This window comes from Corvus hawaiiensis, chromosome 3 (assembly GCF_020740725.1).
Source record: "Corvus hawaiiensis isolate bCorHaw1 chromosome 3, bCorHaw1.pri.cur, whole genome shotgun sequence".
NCBI lineage: Eukaryota > Metazoa > Chordata > Aves > Passeriformes > Corvidae > Corvus > Corvus hawaiiensis.
The window spans coordinates 104,558,226-104,578,015 of record NC_063215.1 but is presented as its reverse complement, the minus strand read 5'-3'; the positions used below and the strand labels follow the sequence as shown (position 1 = coordinate 104,578,015).

The following is a 19,790-nucleotide window of genomic DNA, read 5'->3' as shown; positions in this document are numbered from 1 at the left end:
CTATGGTAGCAGGACAAGGGATAATGGCTTTAAACTGACAGAGGGCAGGCTTAGATTAGTTGTTAGGAAGAAATCCTTTATTCAGAGGGTGGTGAGGCGCTGGCACAGGCTGCCCAGAGAAGGTGGGGATGTCCCATCTCTGGAAGTGTTCAAGGCCACGTTGGATGGGGGAGGATGGGGAAATATTGTAGGAAATACCACTGTTAACCTGTGGAATATTAGTGACCCAGCTATGTCCTTGCTTCCTAGGACATTCAAATGATTAGAATCAAACAAGGAATGGCAGAGGTGGGGGGTGATTATTTCCTGCTCTACCACCTGGCTCTTTACATTGCCTTAAAATTAATTAAGAGCAGGAGGCTACTCCATATCCATGAGGGAATGTAGCTTAAAGCAAGTAAGTTTTTTTGTGCAGGAATTCTCTTGTGTGCTTCAGGATGCCATCTTCATTTGAAGACCCCAAGAAATCATTCTGGGAAATAAAGTGGCTGAGGTGGATTCTTCTCCTACAGTCTCCACACCAGTCAAACTAGCATTTGATCCTGACTTTTTTTTACACTCTTTTTTTGGATAAAGTCCACTTTCCCCCTTTATTTCCATATTAGAACAGTATTATTTTAGGGTTGGATAAGATGGAAATGTTGTTGAGTAGGTCAAAAACAGAGTTCATGTAACTATTCCTGGGGTTCAGATAGCTGAATTCCCATGCTATTGGCATGATCCCATTCCTCCTCCTCTCTTTGTAGGGTTTTTTTTTTTTTTTTTGTCCCCTCCAGTGTTATAGGGAGTGTTCAGCTGTGCCATGATGTCAGGACACTGTGCTGGGTGGTGGACAAATTAGCAGCAGGAGGCAAAAATACTTGGGACTGCTGAGTTTGCCTTGGCTTCTCACCTCTTCTGGAGGCAAAGAACGTTTTACTGGAAAGATTGAAGATCATGTTTTCCGACACTTGCCTGTAATACTGAGCTAATATTGCTCTGTGATCAGCACAAGATCCTCTACTGAACTTTTTTGTCCTTTATAGGTATTTTTGTATGCTTCTTGCAAGAGTGACTGCTGATGGGTGTATTTATAGTACTAAATAGCATCCTTGATTTTTATTTATTTTTTCTTCCCAGGATTGTAATTGACAAAACAGATTTTTCTGCAGTTTTTTTTGTTCCATGCTTGTTTTGTAGCCTGATGGGTCATCAGTTCCACCCACACAGTTCTTGATTTTTTTCTTTATTTCCATTCTCCCTTCCTTGCCTTATTTGACTTTTCTAAGCTGTTCCTGTCTCCCTTAATCATATTACTGGTTTCTAAGTTTATTATTTTAATGATATAATAAGGTCCTTTTGCAATAAAGAAGATTCAGGAAGCTTGTGGCAAAGTCTAGATTTAATGTGATTTTAACAATTTTGAAAACAAAAAAGCAAAAACCTAGTCTGAGGTATGTTAGTGAAGTATATACAGGCCTGACAGCTGCAGGATTCAGATTGTCATGTGAATGACAAGTGAGTGTATTGGGTTTGCTTGTCAAGGGTTTGGCTGCAGGGTGGCTTCTGTGAGAAGCTGCCAGAAGCTTCCCCCGTGTCTGACTCCAAGGTGGCTCCAAGCCAAGGCCATCAGCGATGGTGGCAGCACCTCTGGGATAAGAGTTATGAAGGGGAGAAAACCTGCACAACTGCAGCTGGAGAGAGGAGTGAGAGAAACAGCCCTGCAGACACCAAGGTCAGGGAAGAAGGAGGTGGAGAAGGCGCTCCAGATGCTGGAGCTGAGATTCTCAGGCAGCCTGTGGTGAAGGCCATGGTGAGGCAGCTGTGCCCCTGCAGCCCATGGAGGTCCACAATGGAGCAGAGATCCACCTGCAGCCCATGGAGGACCCCAGGGTGGATGAGGTGGATGCTTGAAGAAAGCTGTGACTTTGTGGGAAGCCCACACTGGAGCGGGGTCCTGGCAGGGCCTGTGGACAGAGGAGCCCACACTGGAGCAGATTTGCCGGCAGGACTTGTGACCCTGCAGTGGGCCTGTGCTGGAGCAGCCTGTTCCTGAAGGATTGCACCCTGTGGAAGGGGCCTATGCTGGGGCAGTTTGTGAACTGCAGCCCACGGAGAGGACTCACACTGGAGAAGTTTGTGGAGAACTGTCTCCTGTGGGAGCAACCCCACACTGGAGCAGGGGAAGAGCCTGAGGAGTCCCCTTCCTGAAGAGGAAGGAGCAGCAGAAACGACGTGTGTTGAACTGACTATAACTGCTATCCCCTTCCCTTGTGTTGCTGTGAAGGGGAAGGAGGTAGAGAATTCAGGAGTAAAGTTAAACCCAGGAAGAGCAGAGGAGTAGGAGGGAATGTCTTTTATGATTTAGTATTAATTGCTCATTATCCTACTCTGATTTGATTGGTAATAAATTAAACTCAACCTGGGGAAATTAGTTTCTTTTGCCTGTGATGGTGATTGCTGAGGGATCTCCCTGTCCTTATCTTGATCCATGAGCCTTTCCTTATATTTTTCTCTGCCCTGCCCAGCTGAGGAGCCTGCAGTGTTTCCTGTGTGGTGAATGTGGTGTTTTACATGACCAAAACCAGGGCACAGGCTGCTCCAGGGGAGGGTCTCGCCTCACTTGGCAGGCTTAGCAGAGTGATAACAGCCCATTCAGCTCCTGTTTGTTTTGTTGTGTCAGTTGCTGGGCCAGAGGATTTTCCTGAACAAGACTGGTTCCAGATCATCTCTTGATGGGCTTGGTTTGAAGTGTCTTGGATGCTGCAGATGCCTGGAAAATACCTTAAAGAGCCATTCTGCTGGTATAGAACCAAGTGGCTTTTTCCAAGGCTGAAATAATCTGCAAAATGCGGGAGAAGGGCTTTGTAGAGGTGCTTGGGGATATTATTTCTCAAGGTGTTGTACCATGGCTGTTGAGTAATGCTGAGAACTGTCCCAAAATGATTAATCTTGGAGGAAATACACATCTTGCAGACAAGGAAAGTGAAGGACACAAGGAGTGACCTGTGCAAGTAATTAGTGGCCCAGAGGAGGAGAGTGTTTTTGTAGTACTACAGATTCTTCAGAGGGATGACTTGTTCCTGGTAACAGGTAAAGAACAGCAGCTAAGCCCCATATAGCTGCTTACTCATTTCCTCCCACTGCAGGAAGGAATAGGAAAGAGCAAAAACTTGGAGAAAACTTGGGTGTTGAGATAAAGACAGTTTAAGATGGGAAGCAAAGAAAGATTCATGTTCAAGCAAAGCAGCAAGAAGAGTTCATTCATGACTCCCTTCTGGAAGGCAGATGTTCAGCTACTTCCTGGGAAGCCGGACCTCAGCATCTGTAGTGGTTACTTGGGAGGGCAAACACCTTAACCCCAAACAAAATCAAGTTTGTTTTTTTTTCAAGCTTGACTGCTAAGCAGCAGCAAACACTGTGATTATAGTTTGAAGATGCTTGAAGCCTTTGTTTAAATTTCAGATCTTTTTAACCATGTTTTTGTCTTTTTACATGTTTTTGTCTGACTTTAGTTTATTTAAAACTTGTTGACTGGTGATTGGAGGGTTTTTTTTTTTTTGGAAATTGGACAGAGTGGAGCAGTGAGGAAACTGTAAGAGCACCTATTGAAAAAGGAGCTCTTCTTCTAGTGCAGTCTACAATATTAGTACAGATGCTCAGCTGTGCACATCCATGAGAGAGAAGGTGCAAAACACATTCATTTGTAGTCTGATCTTGCCCACACTGATGTAAACCCAAGCTGCTTTTAAACAAGAGATAACCTCTCCAGCTTTATTCTGGAAGAGTAGAATCTGCTTCCTAGTCTTTCATTTACTTTAGAAGTGGTTTGTCTTAATGATGAAGAGATAGAAACTTCAGATATGTTTTATTTTATGTCCTAGCAGTAAATCTCATAGTTTTTAATTTGAAACATTGACCGTAGAGCCTTTAGAACATGATGTGATGTTTTTAATTTGAAACCAATTACTGCCAGTCAGTTCAGTCTAGCTCTGATAATGACCAAGCTGATTTACAGTGGGGAGCATTGTTTTGGAGGTGGTGAGAGTGGGATCAAGGCCAACAGAAATGTTCTGTGAGTGGTATTTAGTCTAGAAAATCACATCTTGTTGATGAGATATGTCTTTATTGGCTTCCTGTCTGACTCTTGGCATTGCCTGCTCCAAGTTACTCTCTTGCATGTGGGATCTGATTGGAAATGAGCATGTATCAGCATTTTAATAGGTGTTGTTTATGCTGTGTTTGAAAAGCTTTTTTGCTTGTTTTCTGTGAAGCCTAGGGGTATTTTTCTCATTTTGTTTAGCTAATAAAATCTCAGGATTTCTGGTGCAAAACAATTGCTCATTGGTGATGCCTGGTTTGGCACAACTGAAGGGTCTGCACAGGTTAGCTACTAACATGAGAATTTCTTAGGCTTCAAGTTGTCATTTCAGTGTTGCAACTCCATAGGAAAACTTGCAGAAAATATAGAAAAATTTAAAAAAAAAAAAAAAAAAAGAACAAAACCTGAACAAAGACTGCCCCACAAAAACCCCACTAAACCAACAAAAAAACCCCCAAACCCCAACCACCTTGTAATGTCACTGATGCCTCCTGTGCTTCACCTTATGCTGGATTCTCTGGCCCAGTGCATGTAGTCTGTAAGACTGAAAGTGGAGCTGTTTTTGAAGCAGATCAACTATACAAGCTTGAAATTGTACTGGGAGAGGTGGGGTTGTAATTACCTGGTGAGTGAGAGGAAAAACTACAGTGCAGGATGAGGGTCACCTTGTTTGTGGCCAGGCTTTCTCACTTCAGTTGACAAAACTTTTGCATGTGGCTCTTCTGCACACGTGCAAAATGCCATGTGCTGGACAGCTCTGCTTCCTTCATTGTGCTGACTTTGTTTCCTGGTTGTTTTACCTGGGAAGTTTTCCAATAGTGCCTTGAGGAAGGCTTGGGGTGCTTGGAAAACAGTGCTGTCAGCAGTGTCGGAGTACAGCATGGCAGGATGCACCACTGCTGAGGAGATATGAAGCAGCGCTATCTGTTCTGGTTACCCATGTCATTTATTATCTAAAAAAAGAAATATTTGATATTGGGAAGGCAGTGAGACTTTGGTAGTATGGATTGCTGCATGATTAAATCTGTGCCTCATTTAATCTCCAGTGGCTTTGCTCTGGTTAGTGGAGGCAGATAGTGCTGCCTTTGTAGTTGTAGCATAACCTGTGGCTGTGAAACAGCACCCTGGAATTCACTGCTTGCCAGGGTGATAGTTCATGTGGATTGCTGCTGTTTTGTCTCCTGGTCTTACTGTTGCTGTGTGGGATTACTCCCTCGCCCAGCTCCTTGGGACTGCAGGTTACAACACTGCTGGTGTAAGGTGAGCCTCGGGCAAGACGTGTTTCTGTTCATTACAGTCAATGAGCACATGGAAGGAAGTGATAGCTAATAAGCACAATTAAATTTATGGCTTAGACAGCAGGGTTGCAAAACCTTACACTCTACTGGCAGTGGCTTCATCCTAAATATGGTTTTTTCTCCTGCTATAGTGGCGTGGTGGGGGGTGAGAGGGATTCTGTTCCCTCCTGAGAATTGTACTTTAAGAACCATGATTGTGAGAGTTTTGGCATCTTTTTTTCCTCTTTTTTTTTTAAGCTCCATGATTTGAGTCTAGAGCAGGACATTAGCCAGAGCACAGAGCTCTGAGTAACACTTGTGACATGCTTTATAAAAGCCAGATGTCCCAGACTGGCCTAGCCTATGATTCCTGCCTGGCATGCTGGGCTGAAGAAGTATAGGAGAAAACTCTTCAGTGTCAAGTGAAGATGACTCCATTGCAAACCCCAGGATGTTCTAATAGAGCTGTTGTGCATTTGAATGTGTGGCTTAAAGTTAATTACCAAAAACGCCTCTGTATGTGGCTTGGAAGTATTTTTTTCACTCTGACTTGAGTCTTTTTCTCCTTATTTTGAAGGACTGGCTGTTGGTCTTGGCATTGGGGCTTTGGCAGAAGTGGCAAAGAAGAGCCTTAGACCTGAAGAACGCAGTGGTAAGCCCTTTCAATTTCTTTCTGTTTTCTTTTTTTCCTCCTCTTTATTTTATCCCCAGACACAGTTTACCTGAGTTTCCAAGATTTGTATTGTTTTGAAGGCTGGATGGTGAAGCAGCGTAACAGGAGGATATGGGTAGTTCTTCTATTTTCAATATAATCCTTCATCTCCTGGCTCTTCTCCCATCTCCCTACGCCACAGCCTCACTACATAGACAGAGGTCAGAGGAATATTCCAGAGAATGTGTTTGTGCCAGCACAGTTTGTACAGCTTTACTTTTCCATAGCCAACCCTGAGGTTGAATCCTATCCTTGTGCCCATTCTTGGATTGTCTTAACAATTCTTTTTAAACTGTTCAGTGAAACCACGTATTTCTATCAGTACAGAAACTTTAGATGAGCCTGTGTGTCTGAAAATTTTGTTAGTGGTTGTAGTCTTTTTGAAATTAAAGGATGTTCTGCCTAGGAGGAACTTGGAGGATGGCTGCTGTCGTGTAAGAGAGGCAAAGCACTTTATGCAATTCAAATTAAATGGCAGTTGTCTATTTCCAATATCTGTCTTTTGCTGCCTTCTAAAGGATCCTCATAACATGCAAAAGGCTGTGCTGTGCAAATAGACCTGATCCTCTTTCCTTCCCAGCTTATTTGAAGTTAGAGGTAAATGTTCCGAAATTGTACCTGATCACGTCATGGTGGCTTTCTTCTAAGCAAAGGTGTTGGTAAAATATGGTGGGATGTGTGGGGGTCAGTGGTTTAGGGCATAGAAATACATGGTGGTGTTCTTCAGAAACCATGAGATTTATTCTAAAGTTTATGGTTCCATTCACTTGTTTGTTATCCAGGAAAAGCTTTGGTGGGATACTGCAAAATGTCAGTGTCTGTGACAGTTGCTGCAGGCTATTTGATCTTCAGCTGGTCTCTCTGGTTTGGCTGGTAGGGTTGTGTTCAGGTTACTTCCAGTGACTGGAGGGAGCTGATGAAAGGTTGAAGTACTTGTAGCTAGAAGTAAAAATGAAGTCAAATCATGCCTGGTTCAGAAGCATTACTTTGAGATAATGACAACTGCTGGGTCCTTGTAACTTTACTCTGTGGCTGGTAGTATTCTACTACAAAGCCAATTTTTGTCTTCACCGTGGTCATCTTTGGGGGTGGAAAAAGGATGGAAACTGAACTTCTGTTTCAGGAGGTACGGGAGTGGCTGGAAAATGAAGACATTTGGAAGGGGGAAAAACACTAAAAAAACTAAGCAACTGAACAAAAAAATCCCAACCAAAAGAAATTCCCAAACCCTAAAACAACACCGCAGAATGCGAAACGTATTTCCATTAGTGGGAGGCAGAGGTTGTGGACAATCCAGGACTCTGCTTGTACTAGGAATACCAAGATGCAAATATTAACTGCAAGGCAGTGCTGAGCAGCCCAGCAGAGAAAAAGGACCCTTGGCAAAGAGTTCTTGTTTCTCTCTAAGACCTGAGGTGTGTGAGGATGGGTGGGTTTCTTTGCTTTGATTTAACAACATGAATCCAGGCAAACACAGCCCATCCTGTAGAGAATCCTTGAAGGGTTTTTGCTTTCAGCACTTGGGATGTTTGACAGGTTGTTGATACCTGTTGGAAGCTGATGATTTATGTTGCCTGTAACAGAGGTGGAATTGCACAACTGTTGGTATTTCTCTGCTTGCCAGAGTATTTTCTAATTGGGCACACCCCAAGTGAAAACAGGAGTTTGCAGAGCTACGAAGTTTGAGGGAATAACATGAGCTTTGTTCCTCTCTTACAGCATGAGAAGGATTTTTTTTTTTTTTTTTTTTAAATTTAGAGGGCAGCAGACACTTTCTCCTTGCAATAAAGCAATTGCACCTCTAAACTTTTTTTTCTTCCTGGGGAAACTATTATTTTTCTGTGTCAGAAGCCTGCTCTATAGTCTTGAATCCTGCTTTGGGAAGAGTGATTTTCTTGAACAAACCTTGATTAAAAAACGAGGCAATGAGAACTGCCAACTTTAGTGCTAGGCAGGGAATTAGAAAATGACCTGGCTTTTATTTTTAGGTGTGTGTTTGTCTTTCCTTGTTGCTTCTCCTTTTGCTGTCAAGTCTGCTTAGATAAGATCTTGGAGTAGTGGCTGTGCTGTAAAGGAGAATAATATCAATAGTGGAACTGAGAATGAGCCAAGAGCAGCAAGTGTGGAGGTGAGGCAAAAGTGAAAGATGTGCAAGCTTCGAACTCTTCTGGAGCTTCTCAGGCCAAAGACACAGGAAGGTTTCCAGGTGACTCAGCTACAGCCTCTGGCTAGTGTCCTTGGATGTGTTTTCCACAGTATTTCAGTGGTGGGTAGGACTCCATGAATGAGAGCTCTCTCCATGGGCTCTGCTCCTGCAGAAATGCACAGCAGAGGATACTGACACAGTGGGAGTCCAAGATTCCATTTTCTTACTGTTCTTCTGACAGTACCAGCCTGAGCTGTTCTTGGAGCAAATCTCTTGACATAAGTACCTCTATATTTCTTTAGAAGTACCTCTGTGCCCCTTTCCTGATTATAGCTTGAGGCATTTGTGCCCAGGTTTTGTGGCTGCCAGCACCATGAGTTTGGGCTAAGACCTATCTCTTTTGAGAATGACATATTGTCCTGTTCCTGGGAAGCTGATAGAGGATATAATTTCCCTCCCTACTGCTGCAATATTAATAGTAACTTCTTGGCACTCCAGACTTAAACAAGTGGGATTTGTGTATGCACAAAGGCATGCCTAAGAATTTCACACTCTCACTGGCATCCAGGAGTAACGAGGAAGAGCTTTCTCTTGGTTGCCCTCCTCTTGCCTAGTTAGTACAAACTAAAGTGTCTTTATGCCTTTAAAATGGAGTTAGAAACACTGGTCCTTTAGTCCCAACCCCTAAGCCAGACACTCCTGAGCTACACATGATCCTGACAGCACAGCTTGTACTTCTTCTTTCCATTGCTGTTATCAGAGGGACTGCAAATTCCTACTCTCCTGCACGTTCTCTAGTAATTGTGCTAGTGCTGATCTGTTTTTTCCTGCTCAGTTTCCCCATCCTTGTCTAGTAGCCACAGGACCCTTCTCTCTCTACTTTGGATTGTCTCTGTTTCCATAAACAATTCACTTCTTCAGGGACTTAGGCTAAAGGAAATATGTCTGATGCAAGAGTTGGTGAATTTCTTCCTTTTCCATCCAAGCCTGATGTCCTGGATGTAAATTCCTTCTGCTGCCAAATTCTTGTGAATAGGTGCAGGTTTCTTTGGTTTTTTGTGTTTCTTTTTTTTTTTTTTTAAAGGGCTTAAGGTCCTAATGCTGCCATCTTTGAGGGGTTTGGCTCATCTTCTTTTGTTAAAAAGAGAATGACTTACTTGATTTCCAGTTTGAATTTTCCTGGTAGGCTGATAACCTCCTCTGTCGCTGGTGACCTTGATGGCAGCCTCAGTATTTAAAGCGTGTATTTACAGTGTAAGGCCCACGCAGGGTGGGAATGGGAAAGTAGAATGAATTCCCAGCAATTAAAATGAGAGTGCCCAGATAAACAGCTGCTGTTACAAGTAAAGAGACTCTGGGTTCAAGGACAACTTTGTCACTTATTAATGACCTGTCCTGGGCAGTTGTTCAGGCAATGCACAAATGCCAGGCTGGACAGAGCCCTGACAGGCTGGCACTTGGCCTGGATTTGAACACAGAGGGATTTTCTTATGAAAGGGAGTAATGCAATATCCTTGGGTTGTCAGTCCCAAGTGCTTAGGCCATGTTCTTGAGTATTCCCTTGCCCCCAAGTTTCTGTGGCAGATGGTCCTAAAACAAACATACACGAAGTCCAGTCACTAGTTCTCCATTTGACAGTGGCAAAGAAGGTGGAAGAGGAGTGATGCAGCTGTGAGTTGCACACAGGTTTGGAAAGGTTCATGCTGATTCTGAATTTGGAAAGGAAAAAAAAGTGGGTCAAGCACTAGTGAGGGTGTGTGCCTGCTGCCTTTTCTGTGGCAGAACTGACAGGCCCAGGCACTGTGGCTGCAGGAGCCTTAATTTCTGAGGTGTCCATGCTGCCACAGCTTGTATGTGACTTCTATTTGCCTCTTTTTCTTTCCCTGATGAAATAGGTGAAACCAGCTTTGTGATCTGAAGATGGGGAGGAAATAATGTGAGGCACCAAAAGGTGCCAGCCATCTTTGGGTAAAATGTTGACTCACTGAAAATTGGTATATTTTTTCATGAACTTGTGGTGGGTTTTATCCCCACTCCCTTTCCACCCAGCCTTGGAAGCCTGTGTCTGTTTTCTCTCTGCTTGCCATTTACGTACTCCTGCTTTTCAATCTTGCTTCCAGGTCACCTTCTTGTTCATGCTGCTTGTAGCAAAGTACATGAGCAAGAGCTGCTCACATGCTATTGGGCTGCCTGGTGATCAGGTATTGCCCCTGCAGGCTGGACTTCAGTGAGAAGCCTGCCAGGAGAAGAGGACTTGGGCCTGCCTGTGTTTGGCTCTTTCTCTGATAAGACTTAAAACTGTCAGGGTTCACTGGCTTCTGGAGGTGGCTTTAATCATTAACAAACTCCTTTATTCTGCTGCTGACTCAAAGGAGGATGTTTTTGTGTGCAGTGGTGTGAAGGAAGGCACGGCTTTGATTCAGTACTTTCACTAGGTCCTGTGTGTCATCTCATACAGGGATTTGCCTCGTCATTGCTAAGGACACAGTTTTCCTGATAGGACAGTTAAGAGACAGCTTTTCAAGTGTGCAAAGCCAGATCCTTCTGCCCTGGGTAGCTCTAGCTGTTCAGTCTCTAAGGCTCCTTCCATCCATTATCCAGAGCAAAATGTGCTCTGAGGATTGCAGTGTGTTGGAAATAGTGAATTCTGGACCCCTCCTGCTTTTCTGTATCTTGCTCTCAAGAGCAGCATGGTTGTCCTGTGTACTCCTGGTGGTTTTATTCCTCTCTTTCCTTTTCCTGTACATTCTTGACTTAGGACAGGGATTTGTAGAGAGATGTCCCACATGCAGTGCCATCTTGCTGCTATCCCACGAAACAGATGAAGGAAAGAGGGGGGATGAAGGGCAGGAGAGCAGTACGTACCTCACACATCTGTGCTCTGCCAGAAGAGAGTTCTGTGGAATCACTTCTGCAGGGAAGGTCTGTAAGCACTCCAGCTGCTTGCAGGGACTGAAGGGCGTCTGTCAGATCAGTAACGTGCTTGGCACCTCAAGAAAATGGCACCAAGTTGTGGGAGCTGCCAGAGTTCTTAGACAGCAGCTACTTCAGTCTGTCTCTGTTACTTGTCCTGTCCCCTGGCCAGTCTAAGACCCTTCCTGAGAGCTACCAGGAGGTGGAGAGGATCTCTGGCTGCTCCAGTTAGCACATGGCACACCAGTAATTTCCATCTGCCTGAGATCTCCAGGGCTGTTTTCATCTGCTGTGCCTTTTTGGGTGCTGCTTATTGTTTATAGGGGTTTCAGCTGTTCTGTGCTCTGCTCCCCTAAAGTATTCTAAAAACAATGTAGCTGCAAGATCAGTGTATTAGCTGTGAGCTCTGCAGCCTGGCTGCAAGGCCTGACCTTCCTCCTGCTTGGCTCTCTGTCAGCAGGAGCTGATCTGCAGCCCCAGCAGAAGTGGTAGGCGGGTGTCTGCCTGCCCCCTCGGTCCCTGCTCTACTGGGCATTGCCCTGGAAGGTAGTTCTGGGCTGCTTCTCCCAAAGGGACCATCAGGGTTTCCTTCCCCTCTCCCTTAATAAAAAAAAATTTAAAAGTGGAGGGGAAGCGCTTCTTATGCCACACAATCCCCCTGTTGCATACTTGGAACCGTGGCACTGGTGTGCACATGGCTGCATGACCTCTCTGAGCCTGTCAGACATCAGGCTTTACCCACTCTTGGGGACGGGAATGTGTGTGTTTGAGTGTGTATATTTTGGTCTTGTTCTGTGCAAGCTTCCACCCTGAGGTTGGAAGAGGCCTGTTATTGGTCTATGCTGGTGTGTTGAGGATTCCCCCTTGCTGTGGCTCACTCCTGCTGCCCTTCTGAGGCTATGGCTGTGCTGCAGCCCATGGTGTGGGACCCGAGACACCTTTGCACAATGTTTTAGGCTGTGCTGGCTGGTACAGTGAGTTCAAGCACCGACATCTGCTCAGGATCCCAGATGGTTTGCAGAGCAGCACAGACGTTCTTGGAGGCTGTGACTTGCTGCTCCTGGCCCTCAAGCCAACGATGTCAAAGTTGTCCCAAGGCACATGTACAGCTTCAGTCCGTGCCCCTGGGTTGCAGTGAAGGCACTCAGTGTAGTCCTGGTTTGATTTCCCTAGGGAAGGGCAAATTTCCTGTGGAATGTGGGCTAGCACAGTGGAGTGGACTTGTCAAGATAAGGGTGTTCTTCATTCATACTCTCTCTCCTTGCCCTCAGGGAAGAAAGCAGTGATGGATTCTAGCCCGTTCCTGTCGGAGGCCAATGCAGAAAGGATCGTGAGAACCTTGTGCAAGGTCCGGGGAGCAGCACTAAAGCTGGGACAGATGCTGAGCATTCAAGGTAAGTGGCAGCACAAGTCCTCAGCTGTCCTTAGTGCTGCCAGGTGTGACACAGGGTCAGCTGTCTGCCATGAGGCAGTGTCAAGTGAATGTGGAGACCGAACAAATGGCTTTCTCCTGTGAGAGCAGTGATGGAAATGTTTGAGTTCCATCTAATCCCAGTATGAAGTAAATAGATGTATGCACTATATGCACCACCACTCTCCCAATGTCCTTATTGTGTATAACTGAAATTGGTTGACAGTAGGGTGACACTGTGAATTTTAGTGTCTGTGTTACAAGCAATTGTTGAGAAGCAGAGCTGTATTACACTCCAATTGCAGGTGTCCTGCTAGAAACGAGGAGAGTGACAACAAGAATGTGATCCTGTTCTTTCTTCACCAAAAGTGGTCAAGGTTATATCCACAATGCTCTCCCATTATAGCAACCTGTTTGTGGTTTACGTGCTCTGTGGGCACTGAAGCTTTACTGGAAAGGCCAGTACAGCTGAATCTTATCAGGTATAAAACACTTGTTTCCATCCTGGGAAGACTTCAAACTGCTATTTACCCCATTGAGCTCTGAGGCCAGTGACCACAGGTGAAGGCATGAGTGACATCAGTGTCTGCACTGAACTCTTAGGTTACTCCTGGGAGATGGCAGGTGTGCTCAGTTCAAGCCTTATCTGGATCTTTCCAATTGGCCTTTCTGCCCAGCCTGATAGGGAAGGAAAGAACAAGCCAAAAATAGCTGTAAGACTTGTCTGGAAATATCTTTCAGTATGTTTCTGAAACTGAGTAAGTGTCTCAGTGTTTGAAGTACTTGGTTTGCTTGGCTTGTGCTTCTGCTTGAATTTTTGTAGGTATTAGCTGATGAGACTGCATCTAGCAGAGTATTAAATAACTTGGGCTTGCCAACAAAGCAAGATCAGTTCCTTGTTCCAGAGAGCCCTGACTGGCATTTCATCTGCTAATCAGTTGGTTCAGGTGGGTGCCAGGCTGATGGCCACCTGGCAAAGCCTAGTGGGAGGCATCAGCTGCTGTGTCAAAGGCTGCCACCCACATGCTGTTTTCTCACCCTCTAGAAACTGCCAGGTGCCACTGATGGCTCCCAGTGCAGATCCAGGAGGAGCTCCTTGCTTTCCAGTGCCTCTGGTATGTGGGCTGAGCAAGCCATACCTGGAAATCAGCTCTGCAGTTAAACTCATCTGCCGTAGGTGGGATTAATTTCAGACTCTTGGGACACTACTGAGTTGTGCCTGATGTGTGCCCAAGCCTGGTCACAGCTGCCCTAGGCCTGGATGTGAGTGCAGAGGGAGTACCTGTGAAAGGCTGGCTCTGAGGAGCAGAAATGCTCTGGATTTTTGTAACTTGCCTGCTGTCTCCTAGTGTTACGGTGCTCTGGCAGGAGTGTCAAATACTTGCTGATTGACTTCACTCTGGTGTCAAGAACAGGCCTTCAGCAACCTCAGTGGTTGTACCCAGCCCTCATTTGGACTCTTGCTATAAGTGTGTGGGCTCTGCTGTGCCTGGCAAGAACACAGGCACATGGTGACCTTGCTGGGGGACAGCTGTGGTGAAATAAATCAGACACCATCAAAAATGCAGATTGTCTGTTTCATGGGCTGGCTGTTTGGACAGGAGGATTTCAGGCAGGTCCTGCCACTTCATGGGCTTCTCTGTGGCCTGGTGAGTTTGAATTCACTGCTTCTATCCGCAGGTCTGGGTGTTAATTGTGGGCAGGAGCTACCTACAGCAGTGCCCTTAAAAGCCCTGATGTCTGCTGTGGCTCCCTGATGTGGGAGTCAGTGGATTTGTTAGGGACCCACATTCCTAAAGGTCCTACACAGAGGAGATGCCAAGGGCTCCCAGTCATCCTGTGTTCTGGGAGATGTTGGAAAGGCAGCTGCATTTGCCAGCTGAGAGTGCCCTGCCTTGGCTCCTGCTGCGTGTTTTGTTCCAGTAAGGCCTCACCAGTTGACCACAAAGACGTAAAACCTTATTCATCAGCATGTTGTAAGCCTGGCTTTGGCAGAGTTGCTTCCACCGCACAACTGATTTTTGACACTGCTGGTGAGTTTCTGTACAGTCAACCTGGACTTGCAGGTTCCTTGGCTATTTGACATTGTGCTCATGAACAAAGAGGGGGGGTGGTCAAGCACCCCAGCTAAGGATGGCTGCCCTCTCAGACTAGGGGTTGCAACACCTTGAGAAGTTTATGGATGTCAGCAATAAAGCAAGTAACAGAAGTTTATCTCAAATGCCTGTAGCAGATGCTGATGCCCTGACACAAATGGCTTCTGGGAGCAGGAGTTGCTCTTGGTTGAGATCCATTCTCCTTCTGCCCAGTCACCCTTGGCAGTGCAGGTTGCATGTTGCAGCATGATGGTTAATACCTTCACATACCCCTGAGAATAGTTTTTGGAGTGTTCAGAAGCTGGGTGGTGACACACCATCAGTGACAGAGCAGGTGTTTCTTTTGGTGTTTGCAGTGCACACGCAAATGCGATGTCTCACCTTCTTGCGGGTTTGTAACGTCACAGCAGGGGTTCTACTCACTGTTCCTGCAAAGCCTGCTCATCTCCAACTTGCAGTGATGGAATGGGAGCTCCTCTTAAAAACCTCCTGTTGGTTCCACTTTTAAATGTATTTCCTGTTGGTTCCACTTTTAAATGCTATTACGGCTTCAATGGGAATTTGTAAACAATTCTGAGTGTTAGTGTCACATCTCTGCATTATTTATCTTTTTCTCTGCATTCCTTTCCATCCTTCTTCCCAGGACAGTCCTCTTAAGGTCACAGTTTGTTTCTTGTTTCCTGAGATAGATGTAAGGTGGTTCATACATGTGTATTTGGAGAGGAACAATAAATTTCTGTTTGAATGTCACAGTCGTGTGTGCAGGTTCAGTTCTCAGGATCAAGGCCTGTAGCCTGGACTTTTGCAGTGCTGGGAGAGCAGCAGATAAATCTAATTCCTTCATAATCATTTATGAAATGAAAAGTTTGCCAGAAATGGTAGTTTTTCTCTGAGTTGTTGTAGAAGCCTTTGTTCAAGCAGAGAACTAATCTTTCAAGATGTCCCAGCCCCTCCTCTTTCTTATGAGTGTAAATATTTGCTAAATCCTTCTGACTTAAAAGTTTTGGCTCAGCTATGTTCTCTTCTGCCCACTTGTAGTTGCTCTGCCTTTGGACAGTTGTTTACAATAGCAGATGCTGAATGCTGATTTCTCCAAGAGTTCAGTACTTGTGTAAGTGCTGTTTTACCATTGCACAGTGTTCTAGAGGAGCTGCTGCCCCTTAAAATGAACTGGATGAAACCACATTGGGAACCTTGGAGTGTTGGGATGGCTCTTCAGTGGTCCCTTCTGTGGCCTGTGTTTCCATGAGGCAGTGGCCTCTCCTAGACCTGGATGTTGTCGTGCTGCCAGCCAGAAGATGGGCTGGTGTGTGACAGAGGCAGAGCACTCTGCTCTTGGGTCTGTGCAACCTGTCACCACACCAAAAGAACTAAAGAACTACTTCCAAAACCTTCCCTGGGGTGTGCCTGGGGCAGGACAGCCGGGCTTGTCTGAATGCAGGTGCACATGTGTGTGTGTTGGAGAATGCAATGCCTGCACTGACTGCTGTGTGCTTTCCCTTGGCAGATGATGCCTTCATCAACCCCCATCTCCAGAGGATTTTTGAGCGTGTGCGTCAGAGTGCTGACTTCATGCCAATAAAGCAGATGATGGTGAGGAATATTACTGAGTGCTTATCAGGGAAAGGGACAATGACAGAATAAAAGTCACCTGTGACATTCCTTAGGGAGGAGGATGGGGATTTTAAAGAGTATTCTTCCAATGTTTTCAGTTGTGGGTAACGTGTGATTCCTTCTCTCAATTATGTGCTGTCTTCTCAAAAAAATGGAAGTTTGGGTCTAGACAGAGGGGGAAAAAATGTGGGAGTTTTTCATGTCCTGAGATTAATGCTGATGGAACAGGATGCTACACACAAATATGATTGCAGGGTCTTGTTGAGTGTAGCCTTCTCTTCTGTTTTCTCTTCTGTTTTTTAGGGTCTTAAGCTGGTGTCTAGATATGTCTACATGCCAAGCCTTAGTCTGCTGGAAAATTAACAGCAGCTTTGTCCTTACCATTTTGGTTAAGCTGCCATCAAGAAGACCCAGAATGAAGCAAACTAAGTCTGCTTTCCACAGTGTATATGTTCTCTGTAAATTAACATGTAAAGAGTGGTGCAAAAGGAACTGGCAGCACTACTTACCTTCTGAAGGACACTAAGCAGAGCTAGAACTTAAATATGGCAGTCTGGCAGGGTAGCAAAAAAGCTGTTAAGGCAGGCTGTGATGTTTAATTGTCAATATTGCCTTAAAGAGAGTCATGTCTGGATTGCTTCTGTTCAGCTTGGCAGCATGATGAAAGAGGAGAAATAGCTAACTCCTTGCTCATTTTCTGGAAGATAGCAAGTGGCACCTAAAAGGGGATGTTTGTATTGCGAAGGCAGTGGTGTTTGTGTTAAAGATTTCTGTCCTTTAGGGCAGAGCCTCACAGAGATCTGATCAGCATCGGTTCAGTGCTGGGGCAGCATTGCTGGCTGGACCATTCCTTGCCTTGGTGTGCAATGACAAGGCACAGAGGATGATCTAGAAAGCAGGTTATAGGTACTCAGAACTCAGTCACCTTAGAGGAATTTTTAGATTTCCAAGTCTGAAAGTCTTAAAATCTTTGCTTCCCATGCCCTGATCCTTTCTATTTATTTGTAGAAAACGCTGAACAACGATCTCGGCCCCAACTGGAGGGATAAACTGGAGTCCTTTGAAGAACGTCCCTTTGCTGCTGCTTCAATTGGTCAGGTTCATCTGGCACGCTTGAAAAATGGGAAAGAAGTTGCCATGAAAATCCAGGTGGGCTTTACAGACCAGCCTTGTCTTGTTTGAGCCCATAGAAGGACAGGGGAACTGCCTGTGTGCTGCTAGACAAATAAGAAACATTTTAATGCAAGTGAAGATGTGGGTCTAGTGATGTCTTACCTAGTGCAAGCTGACTGGAAAAGACAGGAAAGATTTTGCAGCTTGAGCCAGTCTGAGTCCAGGTGAGCAAGAGACATCCCATAGGTATGTCACTGCAGCATGGCATAATGGTGCTAAGGGACTGCTTGTATTTTTAGGGCTGTATGGGAGGGTCCCACCTGCTCTATAGGTCAGTCCCCTTCCTGGGATGTGCACATGCCCCAGGCCCCTTTCTGGGTGTCAGCAACCTCAGGTGGCTGTTTCCAACAAGACTGAATTCTAGAGCTCCTTGTACAGCATGGTTTATAATCCAAAGAAGTGTGGTCCCTTGCTGACTGAGCAGTATCCCAGGCAACTCAACAAAAAACCACTAACAGGTGGGTTTTTGTAGTGTGGAAAGACTTCAGAAATAGTATCAGTGGGTGCTGATGTCTTCTCAAGCCATTTGTGTCCTAAGTACTCTCTGAAGTTAGGCCAAGGTAATAGCAGCAGAATCTCAACCCTCTGGCATCAGCCCACATTCTCCTCAGCAGTGTAGGCTCCTTCCCTTCTTGACAGACAAGGTGAGAACAGGAGGAGGCGCCTTTGCCAGGACTGGGCTGCGGCCTCACCACTTGCCCTACTGCTGGGAATGACACACTCTGGGCTTCCAGGGGTGTGTGCTTTCAGCTGTGGGAGGGAAAGGACTGACTGCCGTGCCTGTTGTGGGATTTGTGTGTCTGAGAACCCATCGTGTGTTGGGAGAATTCCCATCAGAGGATCTGAACAAGCCATCCTGATTGCAAGGAGCTGCATCTTCACTTTTCTGTCTGTCCCCTGCTTTAGATGCTGGGCTTTGAATAAGCTTTTAGAGGAGGGATGTGTGGCTCAGGAATGCCCTGGCTCATTGCCAGGCTGTAGGTGGCTGTGATGTGGGGGCAGTGGATGCTGAGCCAGGTGCTTTTATCATGCCCTGTACAACCAGGTCATCTAATCTCAATACTGCCATCTCCCATTCTGTCCCACAGTACCCCGGAGTCGCCCAGAGCATCAACAGTGATGTCAACAACCTGATGGCTGTCCTGAGCATGAGCAATATTCTCCCTGAAGGTAAAAAGACAGAGACCCTGGCAGGCCCTGTGTTCCCACTGGTGCAAGTTGAGTTCTGCCAACTCCTTTCAAGCAGTGCATTTCATTTGTCCCTCCATAGACTGGGGAAAAGGACTTAGTATCCTTAAGTTTGCACAGGAGCAGATTTCCTGCAGAAAGCAGGAGAGGGAGTAGATGTGGGCAGAGAGTGCAGAGCCAGCTTGGGGAGCCATGCTCTGTTCCCCTGTCCTGCTGCAGAGCTGCTGCTGCCTTTGCTGGGCATGTGCCTGCTCCAGTGCCCACTCGGGTGGGAAGTGCACCTGTGTTTTTTCTGACCATGTGTATGCACACACCTGTCCGAGTAACCCACACTTGTCTCTGTGTGCTCTCTACAGAGACACACCCATAGAGATTCTTGGCTAAGTATAAAGTGCCTGGCAATACTCACTTTTGATGCATTTCTAGGCTTGGGGTGTGGGCAGTATTCAGGTGAGGTAGTTTTGCTTTGTCCTATGATTTTCTGGCACATTTGGCAGAACTCATTCTTCTCCCTGTTTCCTTGGAGCCCTCCATACGTGTCATTCTGTGCTCTTCCCAGATGTTCTCTGTTCTTTCCAGTCAGATTTGTGGAGAACTGTCAATCTTAGAACTTGCTCAGTGTCCCAGCACATGGATAAGTCCCTTTTCCTACAGAGAATGCAGGACTTAATACTCCTTTTTCCAAATACCTGCCTGCAGCAGCTGTAAATCTTAGTGGGACTGTACGAATGCTGCTCTAAAATCAGGCTGGGTGCTGACAAAATCTGGGACTGTTCTCTGTGGTGGCTCAGCAGGGCCTTGCAGAGGTTGCTGCAGCCCCAGCTGTGTCTGGCCCAAGAAATAGATTGGTTTTCCAACTTCAAGACTAAGAAGACTGGGCTTGGCATCTCAGGCCCTGGCTACATGCTGCTGCTGCAGTGCACTGTATTAGTCATGCTGACTGTTTCTACCTGGCAGTGCCTGCTCCCACTTGGAGGCAGATAAAATTTGGAGCCTTTTTCTACTGCTTTTGCCCAGTGTTTGGGTGCTTGTCTTTGGTGTGTGTCCCTGCACAGCCATGCCGATAGCAGGAACAGACAGCTTGGGCTGTGGGGTGGGAGCTGGGAGAGGACAGAGCTCTGTTGCATAGAACAGTGGTGTGGATGTACCTTGACTTAGGAGCAGCTGTGTAGCTTGGGC

General features: G+C 45.9%; 1 protein-coding gene across 2 annotated transcripts in view; it reads left to right on the top strand.

Annotated features, from left to right (window-relative positions):
- The window catches only part of COQ8A (coenzyme Q8A), a 42,992-nt gene that overhangs the window by 17,224 nt on the left and 5,978 nt on the right, over positions 1-19,790 (top strand). For both annotated transcript variants that reach the window (XM_048297425.1, XM_048297424.1), the window contains exons 5-9: positions 5,936-6,010; positions 12,401-12,523; positions 16,144-16,229; positions 17,259-17,399; positions 18,512-18,593. In XM_048297425.1, coding sequence (XP_048153382.1) covers positions 5,936-6,010; positions 12,401-12,523; positions 16,144-16,229; positions 17,259-17,399; positions 18,512-18,593 — 507 coding nt within the window. The remainder of the gene's footprint in view (positions 1-5,935; positions 6,011-12,400; positions 12,524-16,143; positions 16,230-17,258; positions 17,400-18,511; positions 18,594-19,790) is intronic.